Source organism: Hemitrygon akajei, chromosome 3 (assembly GCF_048418815.1).
Source record: "Hemitrygon akajei chromosome 3, sHemAka1.3, whole genome shotgun sequence".
Classification (NCBI taxonomy): Eukaryota; Metazoa; Chordata; class Chondrichthyes; order Myliobatiformes; family Dasyatidae; genus Hemitrygon; species Hemitrygon akajei.
In genome coordinates this window covers 139318895-139339340 of record NC_133126.1, presented here as the reverse complement: position 1 = coordinate 139339340, position 20446 = coordinate 139318895, and the positions used below count along the sequence as shown (strand labels likewise).

General features: G+C 38.5%; 1 protein-coding gene across 3 annotated transcripts in view; it reads right to left on the bottom strand.

Annotated features, from left to right (window-relative positions):
- pxylp1 (2-phosphoxylose phosphatase 1) overlaps positions 1–20446 on the bottom strand; it is a 202391-nt gene that overhangs the window by 57674 nt on the left and 124271 nt on the right. For all 3 annotated transcript variants that reach the window (XM_073040931.1, XM_073040932.1, XM_073040930.1), the window contains one exon: positions 4517–4678. In XM_073040931.1, the coding sequence (XP_072897032.1) occupies positions 4517–4678 (162 nt within the window). The remainder of the gene's footprint in view (positions 1–4516; positions 4679–20446) is intronic.

Genomic DNA, 20446 nt, shown 5'->3' with positions numbered 1-20446 from the left:
ACTTTATTTCAATGAAATGGACTGATACAGTTGATCAAAAATTCACTGTAATGCTGAGCAATTTGTTATTTCTGTCTAGAAACTGTGAATGCTACAAATCATCCAAAAGCTCCTTACAAAAATAAACCACAAACAAGAGAAATTCTGCAGATGCTGGAAATCTAAGTAATACACACAAAATGTTGGGGAAACTCAGCAGGCCAGGCAGCATCTATGGAAAAGAGTAAATAGTCAACCGTTCAGGCCAAAACCCTTTATCAGGACTAGTCGGAGGGCAGCAGAGATCACAGAGGGAAGAATTGAACTTTTTTAGGGTAGACATCCCTGGAAGAGACTATAGTGTGTAGTCAAATAACAAACCTGATGAAGAATCTCAGACCAAAACATTGACTGTTTACTCTTTTCCATAGATGCTGCCTGGCCTGCTGAGTACCTCCAGCATTTTGTGTGTATTACTTACAAAAAAAAATGTTGTTATTTGTGTGGGTACATAATGCTAAATTAGGCATATAAACATTGAACTTTTGAAGATACTGTATGTACTATATAAAAAATACTTTAGTATGGCTTCTTTCATTTACTGATAAAAGCAAAAGGGTTAGTCTGGCATAACTGAAGAAACCATTTTAATTCTTCGCTAGAAACTATCAAATCTCCTCCTTAAATTTTGCTGCACAGTGGACGCACACTAATTTCTCACATATTCACACAAATAATTTTCTTATGACCACGATTTGGATGGAGCCATGTACATAAACATTGTCAATTTCAGGATTGGTTATGTACAGTCTCACACTATGATGAGGGCTCTCAATGGAAACTAACTTAATGTGCAAATCCAAATTGAAGAGCTGCAAAGTGAAATGGGCTTGTCTCAGTTCCAACAGACAATTATCACAATGGCTGGAGAGATGGAAGCACAAAAATAACCAGGGGTCCCCAATTTCAGAGAAAGGATACAGCCATACTTCAGCCTGTAAGATATCCAGTGGCAAACAGTCCTGGCAAGCTTCCTCAGGGGTGAAATAACTTAAAATTCTTACTGGTGTGGTTGTACTGTGAATATTGCTGATTTAATCAATTTGCATTAATTGTATTGGTCACTTTCCTCCTGGGCTGTGCCAGATTACTTTTACCTCAGCCAGCTCAAATAAGAAAGGGTCCTTTGACTTATTCTTTAGTAGGCCTTTATTCTCCCAGTAATCAAGAACAGCATAGTTCCTTCTTGTATGTACAAACTTCAGTTTGTTGTCAGTGGCCAGAAAACACTGTTTTAAACAGACTGACATTCTCTAAGTGCCATGTAACCTCGGTGCACAGGTACGTAACACATGAGGCTGAAGGTGTACTCTTGCATACTGAAATTTATGTTAAATTTCACAAGCCGTCCTGCATTTCAATTGAATCACAAAGTGCACTTTTATTATATTTTTATGTTAGACGATTGATTTTGCACCATATCAGTTGTCACTTCATTAGAAAAATGCACTGCACAATTCTGTTTCTAAACCTGATTGTGGTACTTGCTAAAAGTGGGGTTAGTTTTCTAAACAATGAGTATCATTGCAATAAGAAATGCTAATTATTTTACTTATTTTATTTAAACTCCTTGATATCACATAGGCAAATTACACAATGAATTATTATAAACTGCATGACATTACTCCCTTTAAAATCTGTTACAAGATTTGTCTAAGTTTTCTACAGCAATCATACCAGTAACAGATAAAGGCTCTAAGGCAGGGGTTCCCAAACTGGGGTCCACAGACCCCTCGGTTAATGGTAGGGGTCCATGATACAAAAAAGTTTGGGAACCCCTGCTCTAAGGGATCTTCCTATTATGTAATATAGGAAGATAGGAGATAACTCAAACCATCAAACCAACTCATTGCTCAAATGAATCATAATTAATTTGAATTTCAACTCTATTAAACTGTGTTTCCTTCCACCAACCTAGTAAAAAATTTACCTTAATCTTGAAAATTTCTATTGACTTAGCACAACAGCCTTATTTATTGATTGATTGATTGATTGATTGATTGAGCTGCAGCACAGAATAGGTCCTTCCGACCCTTTGAACTGTGTCGCCCAGATTTAACTCCAACCTAATCAAGGGACAATTTACAATGACCAATTAACCTACCAACTGGTACGTCTTTGGACTGTAGGAGGAAACCAGAGCGCCTGGAGAAAACTCACGAGTATTGAACCCAGGTCACTAGTACTGTAAAGCATTGTGCTAACCACTATGCTACCAAGCTGCCCCTTTTAGGAGAGATATATTTCTAGTTATTTACTACGTTTTGTGAGAAAAATGCTTCTGGATTACACTTTAACTGAATGACCTTAAATTAAACCTAAATTATCACCGGTATTGAGGATGCTCCCATCAAGCTAATTAATTTCTCTTTATCGATTCTTTATTTTATTTAGGTGCTTAGTTAGAACATCACTCATACGAAAGTAAGGCATTAAAAAAGTGTTCTATTGTACAGGAAAAGGAATTCAGTTGAAAAACAAAAAAAAAAAATCCAATCACATCATTCCTCTTGACGTAATTCGGACTTTATAAAAGTTACCTTTTGGAGTCCGCAAGAATAAGTTATCATATGCTTCTGAACAGACCTCAGCTGGTTTTCAGTGCTATAGCATGTGCAAATGGGTTCCATTACTCTTGTTTTTAGAAGATATGAAATAACTAAGGTCTAATGTCACTTTGATTTAAGTAGAGTTATCCTGACAGCAGAATTGATTACATGAATGTTTGAAATGCCTGACTTCCAACTTGGGAGTCATAAAATCTAGAAAACTCATAAAGGTTGCCAGAACAGATCAGTATATTTGCAATTCTTCATATTTTTATAAAACAAGTAAATCAACAAATTCTTCCACGTGTCCACCAGACTCCAGATATAATCCAGTTCCTGTTTGTTGATTTCTCTAATCACTATGCAGGAAGGTGACAATCCTATCCCATAATACCCCTGGGATGAAGATTATATCCGCTTGTCTTAACGTCAATTCAACACTGTGAGTGTGCTATAATGTTAAAGATACTGCATTTGGGTGAAATGTGAAAGAGTAAGCGTCCCTTCTCCATCTCTATCTGCTATTCCAATGGGCATTTTAAAAAAAAGCGATTTGAAGGAAATCAGTTGGTAAGAAGCTACTGATTTTTAACCAATGGTTCCACAGAGATCCATGCCTGTGGGTCAGCTGACTTCAGCATCAGTGCTTTGCAGTACAGGATTCGGACACAAGCTGGAGGTCAGATGCCGTGAATCTTTCCACCCTCCAGGGCTCAGCCACAAATCCAGAGGAATAGCACACACACATTACTGAGCTGAGGCACAGGGAAAGCTGGTATATGTACTACAGTGCCATTTCTTTGAGTGAAATCACTGCCCTAAGATCATAAAGGTAAATTCAGGTTTTTTTTTTGTTTCCACTTAATCAAAGTTTTGAATTAATTTTCAGCATTTGTATTTATTCTTCCTAAATTTTAGGAAATTATTTACTCAATATTTTTATTCTTTAAATTATTTAAATCATTTAGAATAGCTTTTGAATTGAAAAGGATATGTTGGGAGTGCATTCTCAGGAATCAATGGCAGGGTAGTTCAGCATTGCTGATGAACCAACCCTCTACATTCCCGTTGTTACTGTAAGTGCAGCCATTGGCAACTGGAATGAAATTTAGAGAAGTTCTATAATTTTGTCAGATTATCGTGGAGGCAGGGAAGAGAAAATCATTAGCATAATTCATCAATAGTGACCAGAAAACAGAACTATGACAAAATGCATTGTGTTACTAGGTAAACAGTTTTGCATTATTTAATGATGAGATGTTTGCAAGATATTAAAACCTCACAAGCAACAAATTACTTTTTCTGAAGTGTGGCAGTCAGACTTCAAATAAAAGATTGAATATATAGATATTTTTGTGACTGCATTGATTGAAGGAATAGACATACTTTATATATTAATTTTCAGGAAAAAGCCTCCATTTATTGCTAATTCCTAATTACCCTGAGGAGCTGGTGATGCACCACTGCTTTCACCCTCTAGCAAAGTAATTCCTATAGTGCTGTTGTACAAGAAATTACATCCAGGACTGAGATCCATTGATACCATTTTGACTCAGAATGACAAACAACATGGAGAGGAATTTGCAGGTAATAATGTTTCTGTGTGTTTGGAACCTTTTTGTTTGTTTGGCAGTGGAGGTCAGAGCTTTTGCACTGTGTTAAGGTCCAATTATTAATTTCAAATTTAATTCTTGATTCTTATTGCAGGCAGGTATAGTGAGCAAACACTCAGAGTATTACATACAGCAATTAGCTATGTCTTGTTTAGTAATGGAAAACTCTGTCATTGATAGCCAGTGTAAGCAGTGCAGTCCATGTTTACTAATACAGTGGCATCTGTTTTAAATTCATTTAATCAGGAAGTCTAGCATTTATTTATAATTTGCACATCCACATTGCCAGGTAACAGATTTGCATTAAAATCATACCTTCCAGACCTCGGTCAGTCTTATTCGGCATGTTACAGTACAGGTAAGCCTCATAAATGGGATCCAGGCTGGGAGGCGCAGTGTACGTATCTACTAAAATTCGCTTTCGGTTTTTAGCCACCATTCTGTCCTCTTTTGTTTGCGTCACAGGAATCAGATGCACTGGAATGAAGAATTAAAGATGGTTACTCAAGATGCTTTTTAGAGAAATCATGTGTTCCAGTTTAAGAACTTGCTGTGTTGCCTGACAATACAAATCACCAATAATCAGCTGTTGCAGCAGAGACAACTTTATCAATCATTTGATTAAAGGGAAAGTGTTTTTTTTTCACCATTGCCTCCTTGCTTTTCTCAAAGGCAGGTAATTCCCTGGCTACATCAATGAAGCGGTTTTTTTTATGTCTAGGTGGTAAGCAACAAAAGACCATTAAAATTTAGGAAGCCACCCAATTAAATAAAGCCCTGTTATCACTAAGCCTTCTCAGGTGTTTAAAGGATAACTGTAAGTCGGGCTGAATTTCCTCATTGTGACTAAGATGGGCAAGAATAACTGTTTGAAACTCTGCTGCACAGATGAAATCAGTTTATTCAGAATAATGTTTTCCTCGCTCTTAAAGCTCTTGATCTATCCAGTTTATTATCCCACACTTCATCGATCCATAATGCTTACTAAGAGAAAGTATAAAGTGCTGAAAATAATCAGCTGGTCAGGCAGTATCAGTGGAATAAGAAAGAATGTTAATGTTTCAGGTGAAGACAGTTTAAAGATCAGGGAAATAGAAAAGAATTTAATATATCAGGTAGAACACAGCAGGCTAGGCAGCATCTATAGGGAGAAGCACTGTCGACGTTTTGGGCCGAACGTCAACAGCGCTTCTCCCTATAGATGCTGCCTGGCCTGCTGTGTTCTACCAGCATTTTGTGTGTGTTGTTGTTTGAATTTCCAGCATCTGCAGATTTCCTCGTGTTTGCTAATATATCAGGTAATTTCTTTTCACTGTTTGTATTAGAATGAGCCATTTTATGCTGCAAGTTACCCATCTGTAAAAATGGTTCAGTTTTCACTCTGCTTCAGATTCAGATTCTAAAAATGGTTTAGTTTTCTCCCTCTATGAGTATGACCTATTCGGTAGGTATTTACTTACTAGGCTCTGCATTTGACACTTCTATTTATGTTTTCCCTCTCTCTGCCCTTGTTAACCTGTCCAACAGATAACTTCATGAATACCTTATTTAGAGGGCAGCCCTGACTCTAACCTATAAGGATATATTCCCTTTCAGCCATCCATTCTTACACCGCCCTTTCTGAAATTTAAAACTGACATGTTCTCTTTACCAGTCTTGGCATAGTGTCTCTGACCTGAAATACTATTTCTCTTTCCATAGTTGCCTGAACTTTCGAATATTTCCAGCATTCTCTGTTTTTATTTCAGATTTCTAGCATCTCTAGGTCTTAGTTCTCATGCTAACTCAGAGAACAGAGATCCATGAGGTCAAATACATATCGTCAGAAACATCATCCATTATATGCTAAAATGAAGGGTCATTTGGAAAGGTATTGCCTGCTTAGGGACATTCAGAATGGCTTTCTGCAGGCAGGTCATGCCTCCCAAATCTGATTGAATCTTTGAAGGGATGACAAAGGAGATTGATAAAGGTAAGGTAGTAGATGTTATCTACATGGACTTTGGTAAAACATATGATAAAGTCTTCATGGTAGATTGACTCAGAAGATAAAGATAATTGAGTCTAGGGAGAATTGAGAGTTTGGAATCAGAATAGGCATGAAACTGGTTATGGCATGATTAATGTCAGCCTTCCAGAGAACCTTAAACTAATGCAATTAACCTTCCACTGGAAAAGGACTATGGCAGACACCATCTCCCTAGCCTGACACTCACCTGTGGAGCATCTGGACAATAATGACACCTACATCAGACTATTGTTAGCTGACCACAGCTCTGTCTTTAATCCTATTATTCCCTGCACACTCATCACCCAAACTATGGACTCTGTGAGTCAGCCCCTTACTCTGCAACTGGGTCCTTTTACTTACTGACCAACAAACCACAATCAGAAAGGACAGGCAGCGATACCTCTGTCACAATTATTCTAAACACAAGACAGAACACGGAACCTCACTCTACTCCCTCATGACTGTGTGGCCAGAATCTGCTCTAACTCCATCCATGCATGCAAGTGATACCACCGTACCCTGCTATCATAATACTATTAACTGGTTTCCTAATACAATAAAATGGACTTTTGACCTCAGAACCTACCTTGTTATGTCCTGTACTTTAACGGTTACCTGCACTGTACTTCCTCTGTAACTCTGACCTACTTCATTCTGCATTGCTATTGTGTTATCTTGTTCTACCTCAATGCACTGTGCAATGATTTGATCTGTAGAAATAGTATGCAAGACAAGTATCTCAGTACATCTATCAATAATAAACCAATTCCAGTTCCAATATGAGATAGAGAGTAAGTGCATTATAAAGCTATTATTCTTGCTGGATGTCTTTAACCAATAGTGTTCCATATATATATGTTGTGGACAGTGTGAAGGACTTTCAAAGAATACAGCAGGATATACAAACGTTTGTATATTAGTTACAGATATGAGCAGAGACATGGTAAATTGTGATTAATCCAGGCAAATAAGGTGTTGCACTTTGGAAGATCAAGTGAAAGGAGAAAGTACACAGATAATGGTAGATCCCTCAATAGCAATGAGGTAGAAAGGGATCCATAGTTCATTAAAAGTTGATATGCAGAGAAGATAATACTGATCTCGCTGATTAAACTGTGATCAAATATTGAAATCACTGAGGCGAAAACAGAGTTTGAGCGGGTGTTCAGCGCCAACTACCAGCCTCTTTCTGCTACCGGAAGAAGGTGTCTGCATTGAGTGTCTCCATCTCCCTTTCACTTGCTGCTCGTGGAGGAAGGCCCCTACGTCCCTGTGATCATTCTCTCCCTTGATGCTGTCAGAGGTTGGTGCCGTGGTCCAGAGTCCTGGGCAAGGTTTAATCAACATGGTTTCTGGATCGGACTCTGTAGTTCACGTAATGATGTGTTTATGGTTTCTAGTTTCTGGTCACTCCTTTCTTTGTTGCTATTTTGTGCGATTTTGATCGGCACAGTCTAGGGATAACAAATGACTCAGCACTAGATTGAACTGAACTGAGCTGAACCAAATGTTCCTGAACTCTTTCAATAATTTTTATGGGTTTGTGTTTGATATTCTGTGTTTTTCTATCTTTATTTTTGACATTGCGTGATGTTTCTCTTTGAATGGTTTCCATGGCTTCCTTTGTTTTGTGGCTATCTGCGGGAAGATGAATCTCAGGGTTGTATACTGCATCCATACTTGGATAATAAATGCACTTTGAATCTTTAAGATAAGGTGATAAAGGCATGCCTGTCTTCACTGGAAGTGGTGTTGAGTATAAGGAAATCATGCTGCAGTTCTGCTTGCCCCATTATAGGAAGAGATTGTGGAAAGGTTACAGAAGAGGTTTACCAGGGTGCTGCTAGGATTATAGACAATAGACAATAGGTGCAGAAGTAGACCGAGGCAGTGCATTCCAGACCCCCACAACTCTCTGGGAGAAGAAGTTTTTCCTTAACAAGCTATGAGCTATTGGAAAAAGTTAGACGAAGCTGGGTTGCTCTCTCAAGAATGTCAGAGGCAGAGGAGACACCTGATAGTTTTCGAAATGTTGAGAGGTGTAGGAAGCCAGTCAGAAACTTTCCCCAAGATAGAAATGCCAAACACCAGAGCCTATGCTTTTAAGGTTAAAGGGGGGAATTTTAAAGACAATGTGAAGGGCAAGTTTTTTTTTTGCACAGAGAGTGGTAGATGTCTAGAAAAGGTTACCATCTGTGGGTAGTAGCGGGTGCTGCCAGTTTGGTGTATTTTAAGAAGCGTTTAGATATGAAAGGGTATGGACACAGAGGAGTATAAACTGGCATCAAGATCAGCACAAAATTGTGGGCTGAAGGGCCTGATAGGTACTGTACAGTTCTACGTATGATGAGATTTTTGAACAAAAGGTTCAGCACCCCAAGCCAGTGCTGTGCTGTTATTTAGGTTCACTGGACCAGTATTGTGTGTTAAAGGAAAATCCCCCACTATACATGGAGTAAAGGAATTGCTCGAGGAATATAAAGAATGTAAAAGGAAACTTAAGAAAGAGATTAGAAAAGCTAAAAGAAGTTACGAGTTTGGTTTGGCAAATAAGGTGGAAGTAAATCCGAAAGGCTTCTACAGTTATATTAAAAGCAAGAGGATAGTGAGGGATAAAATTGGTCCCTTAGAGAATCAGGGTGGTCAGCTATGTGTGGAGCCGAGGGAGATGGGAGAGATTTTGAACGATTTCTTCTCTTCGGTATTCACTAAGGAGAAGGATATTGAATGGTGTAAGGTGTGGGAAACAAGTAAGGAAGTTATGGAACCTATGACAATTAAAGAGGTGGAAGTACTGGCGCTTTTAAGAAATTTAAAAGTGGATAAATCTCCGGGTCCTGACCGGATATTCCCCAGGACCTTGAGGGAAGTTTGTGTAGAGATAGCAGGAGCTCTGACGGAGATCTTTCAGATGTCATTAGAAACAGGGATTGTGCCGGAGGATTGGCGTATTGCTCATGTGGTTCCATTGTTTAAAAAGGGTTCTAGAAGTAAGCCTGGCAATTATAGACCTGTCAGTTTGACATCAGTGGTGGGTAAATTAATGGAAAGTATTCTTAGAGATAGTATTTATAATTATCTGGATAGACAGGATCTGATTAGGAGTAGCCAGCATGGATTTGTGCGTGGAAGGTCATGTTTGACAAACCTTATTGAATTTTTTGAAGTAGTTACGAGGAATGTTGACGAGGGTAAGGCAGTGGATGTAGTCTATATGGACTTCAGCAAGGCCTTTGACAAAGTTCCACATGGAAGGTTAGTTAAGAAGGTTCAGTCGTTAGGTATTAATGCTGGAGTAATAAAATGGATTCAACAGTGGCTAGATGGGAGATGCCAGAGAGTAGTGGTGGATAATTGTTTATCGGGATGGAGGCCGGTGACTAGCAGGGTGCCTCAGGGATCTGTTTTGGGCCCAATGTTGTTTGTAATATACATAAATGATCTGGATGATGGGGTGGTAAATTGGATTAGTAAGTATGCTGATGATACTAAGGTAGGAGGTGTTGTGGATAATGAGGTGGGTTTTCAAAGCTTGCAGGGAGATTTATGCCGGTTAGAAGAATGGGCTGAACGTTGGCAGATGGAGTTTAATGCTGAGAAGTGTGAGGTTCTACATTTTGGCAGGAATAATCCAAATAGAACATACAGGGTAAATGGTAGGGCATTGAGGAACAGAGAGATCTAGGAATAACAGTGCATAGTTCCCTGAAGGTGGAGTCTCATGTAGATAGGGTGGTGAAGAAGGCTTTTGGAACGCTGGCCTTTATAAATCAGAGCATTGAGTACAGAAGTTGGGATGTAATGTTAAAATTGTACAAGGCATTGGTAAGGCCAAATTTGGAATATTGTGTACAGTTCTGGTCACCGAATTATAGGAAAGATATCAATAAATTAGAGAGAGTGCAGAGACGATTTACTAGGATGTTACCTGGGTTTCAGCACTTAAGTTACAGAGAAAGGTTGAACAAGTTAGGTCTCTATTCATTGGAGCGTAGAAGGTTGAGGGGGGATTTGATCGAGGTATTTAAAATGTTGAGAGGGATAGATAGAGTTGACGTGAATAGGCTGTTTCCATTGAGAGTAGGGGAGATTCAAACGAGAGGACATGATTTGAGAGTTAGGGGGCAAAAGTTTAAGGGAAACACGAGGGGGTATTTCTTTACTCAGAGAGTGATAGCTGTGTGGAATGAGCTTCCTGTAGAAGTAGTAGAGGCCAGTTCAGTTGTGTCATTTAAGGTAAAATTGGATAGGTATATGGATAGGAAAGGAGTGGAGGGTTATGGGCTGAGTGCGGGTAGGTGGGACTAGGTGAGATTAAGAGTTCGGCACGGACTAGGAGGGCCGGAATGGCCTGTTTCCGTGCTGTGATTGTTATATGATTGTTATATGGTTATACCGTCAGCTTTTTTTTAAAAGCTTTCAATTCCACTCTTAATTCATTATCCCTGCATGGGGATTTGGCAATTCTTGAAGCCATCATTTTCACTGAAAATTGCCCTCTATTAAGATGAAAATTCTGACCTTCTCTTCCCTATTATCACTCTCCTCCACTCCATGCACCTCAATTCCCTGATTCTTTCACTTCTCACATCTCACAAATTATTCTTTATTCACTTAAATGGGATTCTGACCCAGACAGTGGCTAACAGTAAGATTAGCCAGTGCATTGTGTGCTTTGTCTGCTCAGGAGATAAGTCTGAGAGTTAAAATTCTCTCATGCCTTGCACTCTTTTCCATCTACCTCAGCCTTCACCCTCATGACTCCCATTCATAAGTTAAAAATCCCTGTATTATTTTAGTCAGCAACTATGGATTGGGAACTTGTTGATTTACGTGAGGAGTACCATGACGTCATCTTGATTCCTGTTCAATAATCAAAGAATTATTTTTTTAAATGTGGAGCCATACTTAGTGATATTAGTGAATGAATATTGGAAAGGTTTTTATTCTGTGACTACACATTGTGCAAAATGAACTTCCATGTAGTTAAACAATTTTATCTGCTGTACGTTTATGTCAACTGCTTTTTCTTATTTTAGGAGAAGGAATGTGACTTTAAAGAAAGTTAAAGATTTCCGTAAACCAATGTTAATACCCTATGGTGTAATCTCTTGACAGCATCTTAAATGCAGTAACTAAGTCTGCATTTAAAATTTAAATGATGTTAATGTTCAAACCATAAAATCCATTTGTCCTGCATGCTGCAAATTACTCGTCATTTTGCAGAGGTACATATTCTGCATTCAACACTTCTGTATTCTTCCGAAGTAACCACTAATTAGAAACTACATTGAATGTCTTAAATTCATGAATTTCAGCCTCTCTAAGTATTACTAATAATGAATTAACAGCTAATCTAAGGTACTCAACTGAGGAAGAACAGCCCCAGAACTGTCTACCTTTGAGGCAAGTATTTTTTCTTAATAACAACATCAATTAAATGTAACAGCCATTAGCAGTAGTGATAAACAGTCTAGAGTTGTGAAAGATAATTTTCAATTTATTTCTTTTAAATTAAGTGTTATTTAGTCTTTCCAAATGCTAATACAGTATAATGTGGATTAAGATCTAATTGTAGTACTTTAATTTAAAATGACTATTCAATTTCCATAAAATGATTTTAACTATCCCAAATTCAGGTGTTACAATAGGCACACATTATTGCAGCAATATTATAACAGGCAACTATTTTAACTTAAATATGAATTGTAGTTCAATATTTTTAAACCTTGAGTTTATAGTGCATTAAGCTAATAGCAATTCTTTCTAGCAAACAATATTGTAGGGCATGTTTACAACTGAAGTAATTGTGCAAATAAGTTATTTCAATATCTCCATTCAATGTTTTCGCTGTTAGTTCCATAACCCTTATTTGTCATGCAAGATGAATAAAAAATACACTAAGAAAAAAAGGCTATTTTTCATTATTTGTTGTATGGAGTGGAACTGCTAACAAACTACTAATAACTTATTATAAAAATATTAACTACACATGAAAAATCCTTGTAATTGTAGATCTTACCACTAGTTATGCAGCTATAACTATTCTACAACAACATTCATCATTGTACAGCCGGCACAGCAGGAACCGGTGGCATGACAAACCATTACTGGATGACAGTTATTTCAGACTTTTTGACAATTTTTTTGCCCCAAGTAGTTTTCATTTCCCATTAGACATTTTACATTATGAAGCAGTATGAGCCTGGCTAGTTCTTAATGTAGTGTAAACAATCTCAGAACCAGCAAAAGGCTTATTCATGCTCCTCTTGCACAAAAAAATATAGCCCAGAAGTTGCAGCCAGCAATGAGCTTGATCACACTCACTGCCTGGACTATCTCCAAATTACTTTGGATTTGATTTTTAGTGACTGAACAACTGTAAACTTGTGGTTTGAAGCTGCTTCCATCTTCATGGTAAGGCCCAAATCAGCCGGTTAGGTTAAGTCTTGAATTGGCGCCAACAGTGTATAGGGATGAAGCTTGTGAAGCAGCTGGCAAGCAAAGGATGGATTCAAGTGAGGTTGATGGGTGATGGAGGCAGGCAAGGAGAGACGGACTGTGACAGAGGCTGGGAGGTAATGTGGAGACAGAAACCTAGAGATTATAAAATACGATGAGAAGAGAAGGTGGTGAATAGAACAAGATGAGGCAAGGATGGTAGCTAGATGGAAACAGTAAGGAGATGGAAACAAGAGCCTACTGGGTTGAGTGTGGCAGTGATAGCTGGTGGAGGGGAAAGAAACTGAGTAACAAGGGATTGGTAGAAGGGGCATGAGAGGATTTGGTTGGAATAAAAGGTAAGTGTGTATTTCAGCTTTCAATAATATTTGAGTAATCCTGTATATATATATATAGCTTAATTACGCATTTTTGTTCACTTAAATAATTAATTATGGGTTATATGTGAAATACATTAATTCCATACATCATTACACTACCATGTGATACTTGCACACCTCGCTTAGAGTAAAAGACAAAATTAGACCTGCATTTTGGACTCCTGTGTACTTATTTGAATTAGTTTAATGTTTTGAAGTTACAAAACATAACATTTGCAATGAGGATTTTTCAAAATGAGCCAGAGATGGCTCCCAACCTGTTCAAGTGGAGAAAGGCTTTCAAATTTAAAAAAAGCTTAGTGCAGCCCAGCATGTGGAGAGACAGTCTTCACAAGGAAGTCATGATATGAGTTTTTTTTTAAAGTCAGTAAAAGGAAGAATTCAGGGTTCATAAAGAGTGAGAACCGGGTGATATTAATAATTAGAAAAAAATCAGAGATGGATGGTTACCTCAGAAAGTTTGATGAGTTCAGTTACACAATGGGTAATTGGCTCATGTATATTGAGCTATTGGAACAGTATTTTGAAGCAAATGAAATAGCCAATGAGAAGAGAGTGCCAATTTTGCTCAGTTCATTAGCTTTAAAAGCATACAGTTTGCTTTGAAGTTTGACTGCTCCAATCAAACCATCAGAAACGTCAAAGAAATCCAGAAACTCCTAGAACCAAAACCATTGTTGATTGCAGAATGCTTTAGGTTTCTTAAGTAGAATCAGCAAGGAGGGGAGTCAATTTCAGCTTACATGGCTGAATTGGAGTCAGTTCACTAATGGGCTTAATAATACACTGAGAGATTGTTTAGCTTGTGGGGTCTTAAAATAAAGCATTCAAAAATAGCTCCTAACTGAAGCAAAGCTTACGTTCAAATGAACAGTGGAAATCGCTGTTTCAATGGAAACTGCAGGCATAGACGCGATTGAGTTGCAGTCAGGAATGAAAGTGAACAGGAACTAAATTGCAGCATCTAAACAGAAACCAGCCTGGCCAAACAAATTGTGTTACCTTTGTAGCAGAGGCTCAGATACACCAAACAAATGCAGATTTAAAGGTGAAACTTCTAGAAAATGCACCAAAGAAGGATGTCATGGCATGTCAGGCAGACAAAGATAAATGGACTGCTCAGAGAAGGAAAATGAGAAAGGTTATGAAAGGGATCGAAGTAAATCCAGAGAGAGGAAAGGTGTCCAGCTGTCAGAACAACTTCCTGCAGCCTCAGACTCACCTCGTACAACCAGCATGGAAGAAGCTCCAGAGCCCAAGGTTGTTTCCACAGCCACAAGTATCACCTGCTAAGCAAAATGATCCCCCTTGTCAGGGAAGATGTTATCCCACAAGAGTAAGAAATTCTCCAGAGCAATTAAATCTTTAGACCTGAATGGAACAATGTAAAATTTGCTATGCTGTGGATGTTTATATAAGTGGTTGTGTTATATAGCATGTGGTGTATATATTTGAGTTGCATTCTATTGTGTTGGAGTTTATAGATAAGCAGGGAGGAATGTTGTGTATTTGATATTTCAGTAATATTTGAGTAGTTTTGTATATGAATATGTTTTAATTAAGAATTCTTATTGTTTAAGTCATTAATTACAGGTTATATGTAAAATACATTGTTTGCATACATCATCAGGCTACCACCTGATACATGCGCACCTCATTAAGGTAAAAGACAAAGTCAGACCCACATTTCAGACTCACATGAACGCTTTTGAATTATTAATGTTTTGAAGTTACAAAACATAAGAGGAAGAAAAAGGAACAGAGGGTTATCCGAAATTAGAGAATTTCTGTACTGTAAGTTGTAGACTGAACAGCCAACAGGATCTTAGAAATCCCAAAGTTGTTGACTGTTTTATAGGGAATTTCAGAGGGATTATTAGTATTTTCTTCAGTATCCATCCCAAACTGCTCAACAAAGTCACAGAATTTCAATATAACCACACAAATACACAAATCCAATCACTTTCTGCCAATGACTTTCGCCAATGTCTTGCCAGTATTACTTCCATTTTAAAAAGTACAAAACCCATGAAAAACTAAAGAATTTAGAAAGATTTCAAGGAAATATTTATTTATCAAAAACATCTGGTCTTCAGTTTATTGAATCTACTAAAAATGATAAATAAGACTAAACATGCACTGTGTGGTTATACACACAACTGAGCTGGCTATTCAAAGTGCAAATATTTAGTCCCAAAAGAAATCTCCAGTTACTAGTTGCTTCTTCAGATGTTGCTATAGATTCCAAAATAAAATTCAAAAATCTCTTGGACTTTGAAATTTGTCTTAAGCTTTGAGAAATAGATTTGTTCATTTGTATTAAATCTGAAGATTTTGACCTGATGACTGTCTGCAAACACTTTACTGTGAACGCCAATTAAATGAACAACAGATTGTGAACCAAAGCATGTTCCACATGAGTGCCCACCAATGCAAAATTTCATGTACCTCAGGTCTAAGGAACGCAATTACTGTGCAAAAATATATTTCTTTAATTTTCTTTGACACTGCAGAGCAAGCGAAGGAAAGAAGTAGGTGTATATTAAGGCAAAAGTACTGCCAAGGGTGGAGGTTAAAAGTCAAGTGTCAGGTCATAGCATCAGGAGTGTTTCAGTAAAGGCCACTGAGGTGATGCTAGGCTCACAAGCAGACTGCAATAAGAGATGGACCATCAATTCCTCAACAATATAGATAATATACATAATAATATATATACATAACCTGTGGAAATCACTTAAATTCAGTTGACATTGTTGAATTAGTCCAAAAAAGCTCACTTTCACAGACAAAATGTGAGCAACTGCCCTTGACAACAAGGCAGCAATTTGAAAAGTATGACAGCAAAGAATCCTGATAACATCATACTCAAAAGAATGTTTTTTTCCCTGGTTAGTGCCAAATCTTGCTTAAAGGAAGATGGTTGTGCTTACTGGGGCTCGAGTCTTCAGTACAGGAGTTCCTGATGGCAGATTCTGAAATCAGCTGCTACAACAACGACCTTCCCTACAGATCACATAAATTCACTCCACTCCATTCACAACTCCTCAAGCAATGGAATGCAAAAAAAAAAATACATGGTTTGACTTCTAAGCTGTAAGAACCAAATATATCCAAGTAACATCCAGTTTCAGCAGGAGACGTACAACAGCAACATCATTACTCAATCATGCCACAATTGCTAGATGGAAGTAACATCCAGTTTCAATAGCTGACTTGTTGAAGACAACAATTGTTGTTTTGTTATTATTCTTGACATTTTTCCCTTTGCCATATTCTTGGGATCTGAAAAAATACATTTTTGTAAGTGTGGCAAGAATGGTCGTGAATCCCCAACCCACAAATGAGACTAGGTTCTATCAGTATTCTTTCAGAACCTGGCACTTGTCTGCAACCCACAGAAAGTGATAACATATTAAGGTATAACTGCTATTTAGGAATACGTGCTGCAAAGAACAACCGTTCAATATCTTCTTTTCCACCTTTCACCAAATGTGCTCATGCCATTAAGTACAACTGTTGTTATAATTATGCCTTTAATTTGGAAAACAACAGATGAACAACATGCAAAACGAAACATATTCAGGAAAGACAGAATAAAAGAATTGGGGAGGGGTTGATGGGTTAATTCAGCAATATGAATGATCCCCAATAGGTCAAACACATATATTAAATTGTCCATAGTATGTAGGTAAGTGATAAAGTCTGAATTAGTGGCTGAAAATGTGGAGAGAATTACAAAAGATTAATGTAAATTAATGTATTAATTAATTAATGTAGATTAATGCACTAGTTGATCACCAGAGCAGACTTAGTGGGCCAAAGGGCCTGTTTCCATTCTGTATCTATTATTTGAATTGTATGATTAAACTTGAAATCAGGTGGTAATTAAATGGCTTGAATAGGAGGCAATCACAAAAATGATTAAATAAATTGAATGTATTATGTTGCACAGGAAAGGTGGAAATACTTGAATGGTGAGTGTGCAAAGAGAAGAAAATATATTATTGACCTGCCTATCACAATGAACTACACATTATAATAAATTTCAATATAAAACTGCATCAGGAATAATGTGGAATCAGGATTATTTGAGATTTACTTGAGTGGAGAATTCACTGATGTGTTTACTAGACATCCAAACATACACTGGCTTTATTTCACATCATTAGTGATATCTGTTGAGCTTTCTATATGAATAATTCACACATAGTTTTCATCCCTAAGTAAGTAGAAGATCTGCTCATTTCCAAGTGGACAGACCGATACTGGATCTATTACCCTTTCACTAACAGCTGCATAATATATTTATCAAAAAGGTACATCAAAATTTAGTTCATAAAAGAGCAATTCTTAAAAGTTTCTTAGCTGGCTTAGAAATCCATCATGCAAGGTATTCTGTAGGGAAACTGAGGCTTCTGCCTATTAACAAGTAGAAAATGTTCATTACTTCCAATTGAAGAGTTCTAAAGGACAATAAGTTACCAGGGCAGGACTAGTCAGTTCAGGGTAGATTTATCTTTCAGCAGGGAATTTGGAGCGGGAACAAGCATTTCTGTAGGTCAGTGGGATGTTGGGACATTCTACTCACAGAAATGGACACATGAGGCAGTAATTTCTGTGACTACCCCAGCTCGCCCCCCACCCCCACACCATCTTATCTCACAACGAAGGAACACAGACTTAGCTTTGGCACAATCTATAAAGATTTCAGGTCATCTTCACTACTGAACTCCCTGACAGCAGTTCATGTAGAAACAGGCCTTTTAATGTACAACAGAGCATGATGTCACCTCTGCTGAGAGCCTGCATCCGAGTTCAATGCGCTTGTTATTTGAGAGGTTTATATTCGTGTTAGAATATTACAGCAGTTACATCAATTACAGTATATGTTCAATTGATCAATTTTCAGTCAAAAGAATTAACATGTATTGCATAAGGACACAATACAGCAACAGTGGGACAGCTAGCAACTTTATCTGTCACCCAAATTTAATTCTGAGTTCTGGTGCTGTTTGTGTGGAGTTTGGATGTCTCCTCTTGCTGGAGGTCTGAAGTACAGATAAGATGTCCTTTTGGATTCTCTTGAGAGGTTGTTAACTATGATGGCACAGCTGTAGGATGAACCATCTTGAGGCTTGAACAGACTCACAGAAAACTGCAAGGTGGTAATGGGGTACCAAGGAAGGAAGTGGAACCATTGAGAAGGCTGTTCCATGGTTTTCATAACGCAGCTGGTCAGCCACCATTGTGATTCAATGGACAAGTGATCATGGGGCAGTTAAGACACTACAACTGGAGGGTCTATGGCATCCTCTTGAGCTTCTGTTATATTACTTACCCCTTTACATTTTTGGTACTGCTGTCGTGAAACTTGCTTTGCAGCAGCAATACAATGCAAAGACTTAAAATTATAATAAGCAACAAAATAAACAACTACTGCAAAAATGTGGAATAATTAGGTGTTCATGGACCCTTTAGAAATCTAAGGGCAAAGGGTAATAATTTGCTCCTGAATTGTGAAGTGTAGTTCTTCAAGCTCCTGTACCTTCTTCACAATGGTAGTAACAAGAAGACAGCATGTCCTCCCACATCCCTAAAATGTGTGGGTTGATGGACTATTTGGCCACTATAAGTTGATCAAGAGTTCATGTGAGGGGGTGGAATGTGTTGATGGGAATATGAAAGAATAAAATTAATTAGGGTAGGATTTGCTCAAGCATTGGAGCTCAATGGTTGGTGCACAATCGTTGAGCTGAAAGGTTTGTTTCCGTCCTGCATCTCCATAATTCTCTGTTATTTTATGACAATATCCAACCCTCTTTGAAACCACACAAAATAGACAGAGGTTTATTGTAGGTATTCATACCCTTGACAGTATCATTTACTGCATGACAATTGCTCTGAAAATGGAGCATCAGTTAGGCATACTGCAAAAAGACTGGCAGGAGGAAGAGATCTGTAATAGTGAATTTAAATGTTAGAATTGTCATCTTGTTTGTACAACTATAGTTGATCTTTAAATGGAACATACACAATTTTACTAGATTAATGTTTCACAAATAAAAGTAGGAGTTTAGGAACATGCTTTTTGAGTCAAAATCCTTGCATGTCAGAAGCATACACTGAGGGCCTGAGCACACAGGTCAGTAGGCCTCTCGGGCTATTTTGCCAATTAAAATTAATGTAAGAAAAGTCCTGTGGGGCCCAACAGCACAAATCTCTGCACTGGAAGTAGAAATATGTTGAATATACGTTCAGCGTCCACTTTATTAGGTACATCTGTACACCTGCTTATTAATCCATTCAGCCAAGTATGTGGCAGCAACTCAACGCATCAAAGCATGTAGACATGGTCAAAAGCTTCATTTGTTGTTCAGACCAAACATTAAAACAGGACAGAAATGTGATTGAAGTGACTTTTACTGTGGTATGGTGCCAGATAGAAGGATTGAGTATCTCAGAAACACCTGTGGTTTTCATGCACAAAATGGTGCCAGAAACACCATGCCAGGAGACCACCCTCTTAAGGAATTTGGTGCTACCTGGGAAGCATAAGTTGGCTGACCACTGGGCAGCAACGCCCTACGTGGTGCAGAGTCAGATGCCAAATGTACCAGTTTCCCGGGTGAAACCAGAGGATGGGAATGGGCTTGTCAAGGTTCTCATCAGAACCACCTTCTACCTCTGGGACAAGAGGTGCGGGTTGACCCAGAGCCCGACATGGAGCCTACACCTAGTAAGAGGACTCTGTGGCATTGTGGGGCAACTGAAGGACCAACAGCAAGAGAAATTAGACCAGCCCCCGTCCCTGAGTGGGACTGATTCAGAGGATGAGGAAATGGAGTTGTGGTATATGCTGCCTTTTGCTAACTCCCTACTGATTAAGGAAGTGATTCCCAACCCTTCTCAGATTGAGTCAGGTGAAATCGGGGGGAGCTATCTGTGGACAGCCTGGGGTTCAGTGCGACCCTGCAAGGGATGAAGCGGAGCTCGGCCAAGGGACAGAGAGGTCCGAGTTGCAGGAGGACACGAGTGATAGACCGGGGGAGGCCTCGCCAGGTAGACCAGAAGTATCCCCAGTAGTGTCAGAACATGAAGAGGTAGATGAGGGGGTACAGAAGTCTCAGAGAATCAGGAGACCACTGGATAGGCGGGCCTATGTATGCCCCTACCGCTTTGGGGAGCTATGTCACTGCCTTTTACACCTGGGTCGGACTCTGTGTTTTGCAGGACGGGTTGACAAAGTATCTCAAAGTCATGAGGACATGACTAAGTTTGGTGGGGGGAGAGTGTAACGCCCTGGGAAAGGATTCACTGATAATGTAATGGTTTTCTGCAGCAGCAGTGTTTGAGTTATGACTACAGTTAACATGAGCCTTGGAATGTGCACCG